This window comes from Eptesicus fuscus, chromosome 6, assembly GCF_027574615.1.
Source record: "Eptesicus fuscus isolate TK198812 chromosome 6, DD_ASM_mEF_20220401, whole genome shotgun sequence".
NCBI lineage: Eukaryota > Metazoa > Chordata > Mammalia > Chiroptera > Vespertilionidae > Eptesicus > Eptesicus fuscus.
In genome coordinates this window covers 9806325-9821086 of record NC_072478.1, presented here as the reverse complement: position 1 = coordinate 9821086, position 14762 = coordinate 9806325, and the positions used below count along the sequence as shown (strand labels likewise).

At 39.5% G+C, this 14762-nt stretch overlaps 1 protein-coding gene across 3 annotated transcripts in view; it reads left to right on the top strand.

The window, feature by feature from the left end:
* Window positions 1–14489, top strand: part of BNIP3L (BCL2 interacting protein 3 like) — a 30830-nt gene extending 16341 nt beyond the window's left edge. The window contains exons 3-6 of one of the 3 annotated variants that reach the window (XM_054717204.1): window positions 2942–3014; window positions 9485–9588; window positions 9708–9807; window positions 11746–14489. In XM_054717204.1, coding sequence (XP_054573179.1) covers window positions 2942–3014; window positions 9485–9588; window positions 9708–9807; window positions 11746–11958 — 490 coding nt within the window. In that variant the 3' untranslated portion in view covers window positions 11959–14489. Of the gene's footprint in view, window positions 1–2941; window positions 3015–9484; window positions 9589–9707; window positions 9858–11745 lie in introns of all 3 variants that reach the window. The other 2 variants (XM_008151453.3, XM_028160595.2) reach the window with 2 other exon arrangements.
* Window positions 14490–14762: the final 273 nt, after the last annotated feature.

The window sequence follows — 14762 nt, the reverse complement described above, 5'->3', positions numbered from 1 at the left end:
CTCTCTCTTCTGGCACCCCCATAATTCGGATGTTGGTATGCTTGAAGTTGTCCCAGAGGCTTCTTACACTACTTCATATTATTGGATTCTTTTTTCTTTTTGCTTTTCCGGTTGGGTGTTTTTTGCTTCTTTGTATTTCAAATCTTTGTCTTGATTCTTGGGATCCTCTAGTCCGCTGTTAGATCTCTATATATTATTCTTTATTTCAGTCAGTGTATGCTTAATTTCTGATTGGTTCTTTTTCATATCCTTGAGGATCTCACTTAATTTCTTGGAGGTTTCTAGAAGATTCTTGAGTAACCTTATAACTGTGGTTTTGAACTCTATATCCAGTAGTTTGCTTTCCTCCATTTCTTTCATTTGTGACCTGTTTCTTTGTCTCTGCATTTTGGCTGCTTCCCTGTGTTGAAAGAGTGGCTGTGTGTGCAGGTGTCCTATAGGGCCCAGTGGCTCAGCCGCCCCAGTTACCTGAGGTGGACACTTTTGGTGTACCCCTTTGTGGGCTATGTGCATAGTCTTGTTGTAGTTAAGCCTTGATTGCTGTTGGTATCACTGGGAGGAATTGACCTCCAGGCCAGTTGGCTGTGAGGACCAGTTGTGTCTACAATGGGAGAACATCTGTGCTGGAGACACCCTTATGGGGCAGGACTTGCTTCAGTGGGGCTTTGGCGCTCACTGAGTCTGCCCCCTGAGTGTATCTCTTATGGATGTGAAGAATTGTGATCTAGATGGTCTCACTCTGACCACTGGGTTCACTGGCTCTTGGATCTCCAAGGAGGTGCAAAGTCAGCCACTGCCTGAGGCCAGCCAACAGGAGCTGCAGAGAGCTCTTCAGATTCCTCCTCTTTGTTTGGGGTTTGGAGGTGCCCAGATGAGGTCCAGCTGTGAAGCAATGCAAGCTGCTGTGTAGCCTTGGGCCTTCTTTTGGAAGCTCTGGGGCTCTCTGACCCAGCTGCAGTTTGTTAGGTTTTAGATTGCAAAAGGCCAGGCCATTCATATGCAAAAGCCTCTGCACACAGCTTGGGTAGGGTTGTAAATTGGGTGGGGTGGGGTCTCAGGAAGTCACCAGGGTGGAGCAAACAGGAATGGCTGCCCATCAGCCCTGCCCTGAAGCGATCCCGGGGTCTCTGTGTCCCGCGGCACCGTGCAGGAACAATGATCACTGCAAGCATCTCTGAGAGAAAGCCGCCCTCATGTTCCAACCCGATGCCAGACGGTCCAGTTTCTCCCCGTATGAGTCTGGGTCCCCAGAGTCTCGCCCGGAACTGGAGTTCAGAGCAGTCGGGAGCTTGTTTCTTCCTCCTGATTGAAAAAGACAACAGGGTACCCAGTTTCCAGCCTGTTTCCGCACCTCCGCACCTCCTCCCAGTCTCATTGCGCTTTTCTCTTTCCTTCTAGTTGTATAACATCCACTCAGCCAGCCTTCCGTGGTTCTGGATGATATCCGTTTTGTCTTTTAGTTGTAGTTTTGGTGTGGTTGTGCGAGGCAGCAAGTTCAGGTGTTTACCTATACTGCCATCTTGGTTCCCCTAGCCGAGGCTCTCTCAGCCTAGAGCATTTTTCATCCCTATTTGAATTTAGATTTGGGGGCGAGGTATTGTAGTGAAAGACCTAGAGACTTGCTGTGGAATTGCACAAGGTATCATGGATAAAGCTAAGAATAGAACTTAGTACCTTATATTCATCCATTGTATGAGGTATAGTTCATGATTATGTGTTTTTGTCTAAAAATTCATCTGTAAATTTTTGTAGTTCTGGGACTATATTTTGTATTTTTCATTAAAGGTTATATATTCATATGTATACATATATATGAATATATATATGCTTATCTAATGAATATGCTTACCTAATTCACTGAAATATCTCAAAGCAAATATTTCTGAAATAAGTAGAATAGTGGTTCTCTTTTTTTAAAATATATTTTTATTGATTTCAGAGAGGAAGGGAGAGGAGGGAGAGAGAGAGAGAAATGATGAGAGGGAATTGTTGATCAGCTGCCTCCTGCATGACCCCTCCTGAGGATCGAGCCAGCAGCCTGGACATGCACCCCCTGACTGGAAATTGAACCATGATCTCCTGGTTCATAGGTCAACACTCAGCCACCAAGTCACATCATTGGTCTCTGTGCTTCTTTACATTCCTAAATATTATTAGGGACCCCAAAGCTTTTGTTTTTGTGGGCAATATATTTTGGTACTTACTATATTAGAAATTAAAACTGAGAAAATAAAAAAATATGTATTCATTAATTCAAAATAATAAACGATTATATTTTAACATAATTAACTTTTTAAATGGAAAATAACTATTTTTATAAGCAAAAAAATTAGGACTAGTGGCACTGTTTTACATTTTTGCAAATCTCTTTAATACATGGCTTAATAGAAAACAATTGGATTCTCATCTGCTTTTGCATTCTATCTGTTATAATATCACACATGAGGCCTTTGGAAAATTTCACTGTACATTCATGAGAGAATGAAAATGGCAAATTAATTTAATAGTATTATGAAAGCAGTTTTAACCTCGAATACACTTTGAAAACTGTTTTCACACTTTAAGAACTGCTGCTGCTGAATTATTTAATGATGAAGGAATGTTGAGACAAAGAATTCAAATGAGGTCTCTGAATTTAAAGATCATTTTACCTTTATTGGGAAAAAAGTAAAAATAAAATGTGACAGTCTTGTGTCTGTATGTAATTTCCTTTACAAAGTTATCATTGTAAAGAAATGTATCACCACTGAAAAATTCCAGAACATTTTGGAAGTAAAAGTGCTCAATTTCATTTTTTTCTTTTATGGGGTTATTGTATACTTCTGATTTGCTGCTTTTCAAAGCCATACTACTGTAACTTTCAATTTTCTAATTTCCAGTAGAGGCTAATTTATTTGAAGAAATGGAATGAAAACTAATGGCTCAATTCTTTTTCTTCTAGCCCTTCCCCACAAGAAGATGGGCAAATTATGTTTGATGTGGAAATGCACACCAGCAGGGACCATAGCTCTCAGGTGTGTATGTGTGTTTGTGTGTGTGATAATTTATTTTTATGATTCACAATAAATAATTAGGGAAAATACAAGCCTCTTCTAAGTATGTTGAGCTAAAATATATTAAAAAATAAGAAGACTTGCCCTAGCTGGTTGGCGCAGTGGATAGAGCGTCAGCCTGTGGACTGAAGGGTCCCGGGTTCGATTCCAGTCCAGGGCACATGCCCAAGTTGCGGGCTCGATCCCCAGTAGGCAGGAGGCAGCCAATCAGTGATTCTCATCATTGATGTTTCTATCCCCTCTCTCCCTTCTTCTCTGAAATCAATCAATATATATATACAGAATAAGAAGACTTAAAAAAATAGTTTGGAGCTGTTTTAAGTTACTCAGTTTCTGATTTTAGAATTCACTGAGGATGATAAAGTCCTTGTTGTGCTCCTTTACAACTGAAAATTTGAGGAAATCACCCTAAAAAAATTGGAAAATTCTTGTCTATGATGTATCATTTCAGTATTCCAGGCTACTTTCTGGAAACCTATATAATAAAGAGGTAATATGTAAATTGACCATCACTCCAACACAAGATGGCTGCCCCAAGATGGCCTGCAGGGGAGGGCAGTTGGGGGCTACCAGGCCAGCAGGGGAGGAAAGTTAGGGGCAATCGGACTGGCAGGGGAGCAGTTAGGCGTCAGTTAGGCTGGCAGGGGAGTGGTTAGGGGTGATCAGGCTGGCAGGCAGAAGTGGTTAGGGGCAATCAGACAGGCAGGCAGGCGAGTGGTTGGGAGCCAGCAGTGCTGGATTGTGAGAGGGATCCCAGATTGGAGAGGGTGCAGGCTGGGCTGAGGGACACTCCCCTCCCCCCATGCACGAATTTTGTGCACCGGGCCTCTAGTTTATAAATAGAAAACCAAGACTTATCTTATTTAAGGTAACAAAATAAATGAAAAGAAAGGTTATTGTAGAACCAGATATTCTGTGTCTGAAATGAAAACAATGACTTTTGAGGTGAATTTCAACAGCTAGGAAAATATTGATCTAAATTATGTAGGTTCCTTAAGTTAAAGAAGATAAATGCAGTTCAGTAGGAGTTGACATTGTTGGAAATATAGATGAATATAGTATTGGAAGCTTATAAAGGTTTATATTATAAATTTATGATACTATCTAATAAAAGGGTAATAGGCAAATTAACCATCACTCCATCACAAAGATGGAGGCGCCCAGTCCTCTCAGCCCCACTGGAGTCCCCCAGTCCCTGGGGGGCAGCTGCTGAGAGCAGGCAGCGTGAGCAGCCTGGCAGAATGCTTGCTTCGTTGCCGTGGCGACAAGGCAAGTGTTCTGTGCCTGGCCATGGATGGGCCTCTGGCGTGGATGGGCCTCTGAGCTGCAGAGAGCCTTTGGGCAGCGGGCGCGGAGTGGCCAGGCCCCGCAGAGAGCTACTGGCACACGGATTCGTGTGCAGGCTACTAGTCTATAATAATAAAAGTGTAATATGCTAATTAGACCAGACGTCCTTCCAGACGACCTTCCGGACAAAGCTGGGGTGCGAGGGAAACCCAGGTCCCGGTGCCTGCCGGAGGCCGGAAGGAAGCCCAGGTCCTGGGTGCCTGCTGGCGGCCGGAAGGAAGCCCGGGTCCCGGATGCCAGAGGGAAGCCCGGGTTCTGGGTGTAGAGGGAAGCCAGTGCCGGCAGCCGGGGGAAGGAAGGCCTACTCTTGCACGAATTTCGTGCATTGGGCCTCTAGTAAGTAAATAATTGTTAGTGATTTAGAATGTTCATAGCCAACCCTTAACTTTATTGATATGTCAGGTCACCTAAAAGTGTCAGAGTGTAAATTTTGAGGACAGGAATCATTGTCCTTTTCTCTTGTGTTAAGGCGTCTGAAAATATATATTAAATGAATGTTTAAATAAATTCTAATAAAAACTTTGCATTGTGGGGTTCTCACTGTACAGTGTCTTAAACCTTTGCACTAGAAATATTTGCATGTTGTCTGGGATTCACCTAGCATTCTTTGTTAAAGAATGCTGCACGATTTATTCCTACCTTGACTATGCTCTATTTGTGCTGTTCTCTGAAACCTGGGAAACCTCTGGAATTGGATACAAATTTATTTTATGATGAACTTTATTCTGCAGAGAAGCTTATGTAGAAGCAAAGCTCTCAGATAGGAAGATGTCTGATTGGACTTGTTGAATTGCTGGCTTTTGTATGTCCGTTGGCCATATGCAGTAAACTATAACAATGAAGAGGAAAGTCTGTGAAGTTTCCATGGCAGACGTGTGCTAAGAAATCCCAAGATAGAGAAATGAAGTTAATTCTTTGCTGTAGTCTGTCTCGAGAAAAATGTCCTCAATCCATGATGTCTTTTATACAGATATGTTGAAAACTAGCCTTTTCCAAATGTGTTTTGAGGAACATTTGCTCAATGGAAAGCTCCGTAAGGTAGTTCTGAAGTCAAATAAGTGGAAAATAATGCAGACCTGGGCTTCCTCACCCTCCCACACCATTAGTCACAGCAGGTGGTAACATATTAAAGGCTCTGACAGTTCCTGCAATAAAGAAATCTGTATTTCCCAATTATTTATTTGACAGATCTCCCTCATCCTCCACATACACTTCTTTTCCTCTAATAATCCACCTAATAACCTAATGGAACACTATGATAAGTGCTCTCTTGCCTGGTTCATGGAGTAGCTGGTGTACAATTAGGCTTAACTGACAATTGAATTTAAGTGGACGTCTAGAGTTGAAAAAGTAAGACTTTTGGCCTCTGTGTCAGGTTATCATAGCATTGCTAGTGTGATCCCTATTCAGAAACAAGTACCTAAAAGAACTTTGGTTCTCATCAAGCCCTTAGTAAGCAGTATTACTAATCAGGTCAGTCAGTTTAAACAGGGTTCCGTGCTTGGAAAAACAGTCTGACTTGCGGGGGCCTGATGCGGCGGGGGCCAAACATGGCGGGGATCTCCCTTTTCCGCGTCCCGCATGGAAAGAGAGATGAACGAACCGGTTCTAAATGGAGGCGGCCAGGGATTGAGAAATAATAGAAATAAAGAAAACAAGATGCAGAAATAGATTCATGAAGCTGGGAGCCTGGGTGGATCTTTCTGTGCCTGGCTGAGGCCACAGAACAGATCCAGACTGCAAAGCTGAGGCTTTATTTATAATCAGGGACAAACAAGGCAATTGACAATGTTGTTGTAAGTTTCACTTGTTTTGGCAGCACTTGCTGCCCCTCCCACAGCCCACTAGCTACCCAGGAAAGATCTAGGGATCAGTTACAGGATCAAGCTTAATTATGCTTAGAGGACTGTGCCCTTCCAAGCTTGGGACTTGTTTGTGACTTTGCCAGCAGGTCAGTCCGAGGCTTAACCCTATTACCGCTTCCTACACTGACTTCTATATTGTATCTTTTAGAGGGAGACTTCTAGTGAGGGAAATACCAGTGGTACCATTTATTTTAACTTTCAAAAGGCCATTTAAACTGTTGTTTCTTTTAAATTTTATTTATTTCAGAGAAGAAGGGAGGGGGAGGGAGAGAGAGAAACATCAATGATGAGAGAGAATCATTGATTGACTGTCTCTTGCATGCCCCCACTGAGGGTCAACAGGTGCATGTGCCCTGACCAGGAATTGAACCGTGATCTCCTGGTTCATAGGTCGATGCTCAAGCACTGAGCCATGCCAGCCGGGTTAAAATTTTTTTTGAATTGCAGAAATGATAATTTAAAATTAATCACTTGAGGGGTTGGGAGAGTGGAATTTTTTTTCATGAATGAGAAGCAAGTTTAGGGTTCGGAAACAGTTAAAAACAGTTAACAAGAGACTATTACGGTACTTGCTCTTAGTAAATATTTTTATGTGTCTATATGAGGAACATGACATTTTTAGCCTTTTCTAGGAGGAGGAAGGAAAGGTATATTAGATATATTATTGGTGCTAAATTTATTTTTTTAAATTTTTCCCACATTTAATGTTCTCAGTTCAGTGAAAGAGGTGCTATTATATCCATGAACAAATGGGAAAGGTGAGGCTTTGTCTTAATTAAGCTGCTTATCTAAGATTACAAAGCAAGTAAGTGATAGAGCCAGATTGAAACGAGGGCTGTCTGAGCCTGTGACCCCTGTTCCTTCCACTACAGTAAGTCAATGAATGGGATTGATTTCAGGAGAGCGCACAAGGTCTTGAGAATGAACTAAAACATGTCTGGTGACTTACAGTATGAGGAAGCCCAAGGTGTAATGCATTTAGGCAAAAGGTCATTCAAACTATACTTTTAGGATGATAGTCCTTAAGAGTCTCAGTTTTGTAGCAGTTATGGACCATAGATTGTCTCTTGAAGGCATTTTTGCAGTGTGTTTCTGGGACCAAAGAGGCCTACCCAGGGTTGGGTATCTTTGGAATATGATAGAAACTGAAATTGTCCTCCCTTTTCCCTTTTGTAAACTGTGGTTTACTTGAACATGGACCCCACCGTATGCAGTTTACTGTCCATGCTTAGAGACCTAAAAACGAGGTGAGCCAGAGAAGGACCGTGTAAGTGAGTAGAAGGGAAGGGCCTTCCACCTGAGGACAGGCCAGGATGATCATCTGCTACCTGAGTAGGTGTAGAGAGAGGGTTATTGATTCGGTTGAAAGGGTGACTTTTATTTAATTAGAATAAGTGCATTTTTACCATATTCTGGAATTCTCAGAGTTGGAAGACAATTTAAAACCTAAAACGGGAAAATTTAAGATGAATAGAAGGAAGCACAGGGCTGGTACTGAGGAGAGCTGGAGAGCTTATGATCCCGATTTTAAACTCATCTGAGAGAAAAGTATACCTTTTTAAAAAGTAGAACAAAACACTTTATTACATTTTCATTCTCCTGCAAAGGATGAAATACTACCTCGTTCACAAATTTAAGCCTAAAACCTTGGAGCGGTTTTAGAGAGAGACATGTGAGATCAAAGCTGGAAAGGTAACAGGAAAGACCTGCAGTGTGTTGAATATAGTCAGACATTGTGTGTACACAAGCTGATCTATAAATAAATTGTAACAATTTATGGTTTTTGATTTGGGATTTTTTAGATTTACTCTTAAGAGCCAACTCATGATTCTGAGTAATCTCAATACCCAGTGGAAAAGCTTAATCCTACAGGCTACATTGTGTCATCCAGTGGAATTTGCCAAGTCTGGCGGAACAAAATAAGAATGATACTACAGAGTAGCAAAGCTCCACAGGGATTTTTGGCTTGACAATGAAAGGGACTATCTGTATCTAGAGAGTATCTGAAGCTACCCTCCCCAGGCAGCTATTCCACAGAGAACCTGTCAAAAAGAATCACGGAGATATGTCAAGTTCTGCATTGCATAACTGCTGACGGATAAGAATGAAAGCTTTAGTCAAAGACGGCCCCATTTAAACAAAATAGCACATCAGAAACAATTCTTAGCTTTGAGATCCTTTGGTTTGAGGTCATAGCATCGCATTCCCTAAAAGTGAACAAATAATGCTGTGTCATTTTTAGGAATGTCTCATTCCTGTGGGTTCTGTTGAAAGAAGCTTTTGGAAAATTTGATCGCTCTTGGCCAGAAAAATTTAGATTATTATTAAAAAGAAAACAGTTTCCTTTTTCATTTTTTTATATGAAAGATGGCAAATTCTGACTCAGTATAAAATAACGTATTCCAAAAAACTTTCGGCTTAAGTAGTATTGAATAAGCCTGGGGAAATGTTTGGATAGTGATTTGTCTAGAAAAATAAAATCTTCCAGGGAGTGAAACCTAATGCTGAGGAGTGGAGGCTCTAGAAACATTTTGCCTGGGTCTGGATTCTGGCCCTGCTGCTTACTGCTTAGGAACCTTAGGCAGTTACTGAATTTATATCTCAGTTTCCTCATCTATAAAAATGGAATATTAATAGTTTCTATTTTTATAGGTTGATGCAAGGTAAAAGTTAATGCATGGAAAGTGCTTCGAATCCCATCTCTCAATATATGCTTAATATATACTATTATTTGTTTCCTCATCAAGTCTCCAAGTTATTTATTTTCTGTCACTTAATATTTGTTAGCATGTACTTTTTTATATGTTCCCTTTTATTTTTAATTATTAAAAGTTTTAAACACAAAAGTAAAGTGGCTATTACATTGGACCTTCATATAAGCATCACCCAGATTCAATAATTATTAACATTTTCCACACTTTAGATAGCATATCCTCAAATATGCTTTTTTCACTTTCACTTTTTTTTTTATTGAGGCTTAATTGATGTTCCAGGTTCATGTTTTATGCTTAGATATAAAAACAGTGAAACACTCAAGTTCTTTTTAAGACATTACTCTGATCTTTGATTATTTTGTCAGCCTTTTTAGAAAAATGGCATGTTTCTTACATAAAAAGACTGATGTACAGCCTTATGATTTTCTGTCTAGATTTGTCTTTTGTTATTGGAAGAACAGGTCTTTCTTTTTGTCTTTTTTAAAGTTTGAATTCTCCTTTACAGTCAGAAGAAGAAGTTGCAGAAGGAGAGAGAGAAGTTGATGCTTTGAAGAAAAGTGTAGACTGGGTGTCCGACTGGTCCAGTAGGCCTGAAAACATTCCCCCGAAGTAAGTTCTCACATGTTTTTCAGTGGATACAGTGCCTGTATATGCAGTGGACCTGCTAGTCCCCAAGGTACTTTTAGCAAATGCATTTCTGATCCCTACTTCTGCGTTTCTTCCCCCAGGGAGTTCCACTTCAGGCACCCTAAACGTTCTGTTTCTTTAAGCATGAGGAAAAGTGGAGCCATGAAGAAGGGGGGCATTTTCTCTGCGGAATTTCTTAAGGTGTTCATTCCATCTCTCTTCCTTTCTCATGTTTTGGCTTTGGGGCTAGGGTAAGTACTGGTCAATTCATACAGTTTGGCGTTTTTTTTCCCCTGCTCATTTTATCCTCATATTTTATTTCCAGATGAAAGAAATACATGTGAAAGTGGTTTGTATTGTTTTGCTTTTAAAGTTTTAGTGCAAATAGGGTATGAGTTTAAAAGAATCACTAAGGTTGGTATACTTATAGGCATTTTTAATAGTAGAGTTATTTTCTTATTTGAAAAATAGGTGTTCATATTAATTTCCAAAGTGATCATTTTAAAAAAATATATTTGTATTGATTTCAGAGAGGAAGAGAGAGGGAGAGATAGAAACATCAATTATAAGAGTGAATCATTGATCAGCTGCCTCCTGCACGCCCCACACTGGGATCGAGCCCACAACCCGGGCATGTGCCCTTGACTGGAATCGAACCCGGGGCCCTTCAGTCTGTGGGCTGACGCTATATCCACTGAGCCAAACTGGCTAGGACCAAAGTGATCATTTTAAGTGGTCTCATCTATGACTGATTTTTTCTTTTTTGGGTTTTGTTGTGTTGCTTATACATTACTCAAGATGATTTAAATCTTAAACTAATCTTCAGTGTGTAAATTTGGGGGCTGATGGGAACTTTTCTCATCCCAGCTGGGATGCTACACCATTTTATTGTATAGTCCTTGAGTGAAACTGGTAAGTTGTTTGAGGATACTGTTGTTTTTTCTCTTCATAGCATTTTTATTTATTCTTCTAAAATTAATCCCACATTTACCTATAATTCATTAATTTTTCAGGCATGTCTTTTAAATTCTTTTTTTTTCTTGATTTGAATTGAAGAAATAGATTTTTGAAAGATTTTAGGAGTTAAACACTCGCTGTTAATTATTTTCCAAGACATACCTGTTATTCTCCTGAAGCATGTCCAGTGGGTCACTTTCTCTTTATAATAATCAAAAGGCACATCATCCCTTAGCTCCTCTTTAAGGAGCTCAGCATACCAGAGAGATGTTCATAGTCATGACCATGGAAACGTGCATGGCTTTTCCACACACCCTTTTGTCTTTCTGAGTGCATGGTCTGCTTTTGAGGACAATGATCACATCAGAACAGGAAGGTGTTTGTGGAGGGAAGGGAGTGTGTGAATGTTGTATGGGATTGGTGTGGGGGCACGGGTTGAGTTGAAATTTCCCCACAGTATTGACCGCACAGTAGTTCATTTGCCTTCAAGAGGTTGGTTTTTGTACCTTGTAGTATCTCTTCCTTTCATGAACCCAGACTATTTCTCCTGCTGGCCTAAGTGTAACTATTGTTATAGGTGAATGTAGAAAAAAGTATTTTAAATAGTTGGCTGGTTTTATTACACTGTGCCTGGGGGAGGGGGGGGCTAATTCCATATTTTCTTTAACTTCCCTTCTGCTTATGTTATTTAAGGGTAAAATACTTGCTCTGCATAGAAAAGTAATATAAGGCTCTTGATCCTTAAGAGTTAAGCTGTTAGTAAGAACCCTCTTAAAGCACTGGCAGCTTCATAATTAATATATTACTATATTTTGTATCTGAAATGTCAATCTACAAAAAAGTGGGATTTTTGTCTCCACAAAGGAGTGATCGAAAGGAGGTTGGCTCTGCTTTGCTCTGTGATGGGCCTGTTCCCTCCAGCTCTCCTTTGTCTGGTCACTGCCCCTGTGCGGGCCAGGCCTGCCTAATGAGTTAAAATGTAATCATATTAAACCAGTTTGGCTGGCTGGTGACTAGTTTTAGTAAGTCAGTGAGCATTTCAGGGAGGGTGCTGGGATACTGGGCACTTAGACCTTTTGAGCCTTTTGTAAGGACTGAGAGGTTGGTGGTCACTCGAGTTGAGCCGTGGAGGCGCTGGTGCAGAGCTGCACAGCCGGTGAACTTGCGCTTGTTTCCTTTCAGCATCTACATTGGAAAGCGACTGAGCACATCTTCTGCCAGCACCTACTGAAGGCCAGGAGCCCCGGAACACGTGCGCCCTGTGAAGTGGTGTATTGTCACAGTCGTTTATTTGAACTTGAGACCATTGTAAGCATGACCCAACCTACAGTCCTATTTTTACATAGCCAAGCTCCAGTAACTCTCAAATCCAGTATTTTATTCAAACTCTGTTGAGGCATTTTACTAACCTCATTCTCTTTGGGCCTGTAAGACTTTAGAATTTCCTAACAGAGTTTACTGTTGTTTAGAAATTTGCAAGGGCTTTTTTTCCGCAAATGCCACCAGCAGATAATAATTTTGTCAATAATGCTATTGTCTCCTTTTAGTGCCACCAGGCTTAGACCAGAATCACTCATGGTATAAATTTTACTCTCTCGAGATGACTACCATCTCGCTCATAAAACAAGATAAGATTAGCAAATGACTTAAAAGCTTTGTTGTTTTGTTTTTAAAGACAAAGGCAAGCTTCCCTAAGCTTGAGTTTATAGTTATTAAAAAAAAAAACACAAGAAAACAAAAAAACCCATACAAGACACAAGAAAAAAAAATACCTTGGGCAATAAAAATTTATTTTAAACCAGCTTTGTCTAAGCCTCCTGATGGCACCTTTTAATTTGTAGGAGGCGGTCTATATAAATGATGGGTGTGAAATAGAATAAGAACTAAAATACATCAGCAGATTTTAATACTAGTAGGTTGTAATGCTGTCTTTTCTATGGTGTAGAATCTTTATTTCTGATAAGGAATGTCTCAGGCCTAGAAATATGAAATTGCTTTTGGGATTTGTGTGTGTGTTTTGGGTATTTTTGTGTTTATTAGCTGCATGTGAATTTTTCGTGACTTTCTTTAAATTAAAAAAAAAAAAGTTTTTTTTTTTTCCTAAGAAGAGGCTTTGGAATGAGGTCCAGTTTGCGGTATAAATACAGGCATATTATTTCAGGAAGCATCACGAACACTCGGAAGCCTTTAAACTCCACAGGTAATTGTTTCCGAGTTATTCCAAGCACTTGTGCAGCTTTGAAAACAGACTGGGTTTGTGGGAACATTTGACACAGTTCTGAAAAGATGCCATTTGTTTTTTCTGACCTCTCCTTTTTAATGTTTACTGTATAATCTTCCCACGGCGATTCCTGCGATCCTGCAGGCACTGGTCATTCTCTCTTGTAGCCATCTTTTCAGATACATTAAACTCCTCACGTTCCAGAACTCTCAACAACTTCCTTCAATGACATACTTTTTGTGTGTGTTGGTTTCTAAAATGTGAAGCTTTAGGACCAAATTGTTAGAAAGCATCAGGATTACCAATTATTTCAAGTAGATTTATTGGGTTTCAAAACACAGCATGACTCTGAAGGATACTATTATATGTTTTATATATAAATAATTACTGTTTATGATATAGACATTACTATTGAATATTTAGAGACCATTGTTAATTTTAAAACTAGCAATTTGCTCATTAAATAAAGTACATCAGGTTGACTTGAATAAAAACACTTTGACAACCAGGTTTGCCAGTTTGCAGAAACTATCTAACTCTCTCACATCAAGTTTTTAAAAATTTACGTGTTATAGTGGGAAATAACATACCAAGTAAGAAAAAAAAATTTCTGACTATCTTTTTTTGAGGAATATAGCTAGCTATCTTTAAGAAAAAGATGATATATACAAAATAGTTTTCTGAATTATTTTTACTTTATGTTTCTTTCTAGCAATGGATGCTAAATAATTTTGGACATCTTTTTATTATACCTTGTTTCTACTTATTCTTAAACCTGGTAACACTTGATTTGTCTTCTGTAACCTATTTATTTCAAGTGTTCATATTTAAATTTCTTTGGGAAGAACAAAAATCTGATGATCCACTGATTTTGAAAAGCCTGAATAAAATTGGAAAAGCTGGTAAAGTTAAGAGAACTAAATAATTAAACTGCTACAATACGCCGTTTGGTATTATGGGAGGGAAAAGTAAAATTATCCTTAAAATAAGACCAACTTTTTACAGGCACTGCGTCGCTCTCTTTTGAAATTCAGTAACAGTTCTACCAGTAGTATGATTTGAATTTGGGTATATTAATGATATTTTTTCAACATTGAAAATAAATTTAGTTTTGCCCTTTTTCTTAAAAATACCAGTGAAATTTTGTCCTATTTATCACATGGTCACAGTAGAACTTCTGTAAGATGGAACCATGCAGTGTTTATTGGTAGCACTAGCTTATGGGACAGATATTTATGCTCCTCCCCAGATTTGTGTTGAACAGAAACAGATTATGTGATTGGAAAGGAGAATCCAATAATTAACAGTTGGCATTTTAAGAGTCATGTTTAAAAAGCTTTACACCTGTTTACAATTTGGAGATGAAAAGGCAGGCCTCGTTTTTCTACTGTGTGATGAAAACTGGCTTAAAATATTTACAAATATTTTAAGAGTCAAGAGTAAAACTGTACAAACTTGCACATTGAAAAGTGCAACAAGTTACTTTGATTGCAGTACAAGTATTTACTGTTCTAAAAATTGAAGACTTAGGCAGATGAATTTTTAAGTGAACCAGTTGTTGAAATTATTGGAATTAACTGAGCCAAAGTGATTCTGCATTCTTCATCTATTTAGTTAGCACTTTGTATCATTATATACAGTTTACAATACATGTATAACTTGTAGCTATAATCATTTGTGCCATTAAAGCTCTCACAAAACTCTTTCTGTTTGTATATCATTTTCTGTCATGTGTGTTGCCTGGGAGTTTAGAGGAGATGAGAACATTTATACCATTGAGTTCCTCAAGTCTTAGAGTGCCTGACAGTGTCCAGGCAAGCACTGTGGGAGGGAATGGCACTCCTGCCCTTTGAGTGGAGGGGGCACCACACAGTGTGACTGGTTGCAGAAGGGGCATGAAGTGCGATGTGACGGTGGCATTCAGGGCTCTTACTCTGCCAGGGAGCGTCAGGACCTTATTCGTACAGGAGGAGGCATA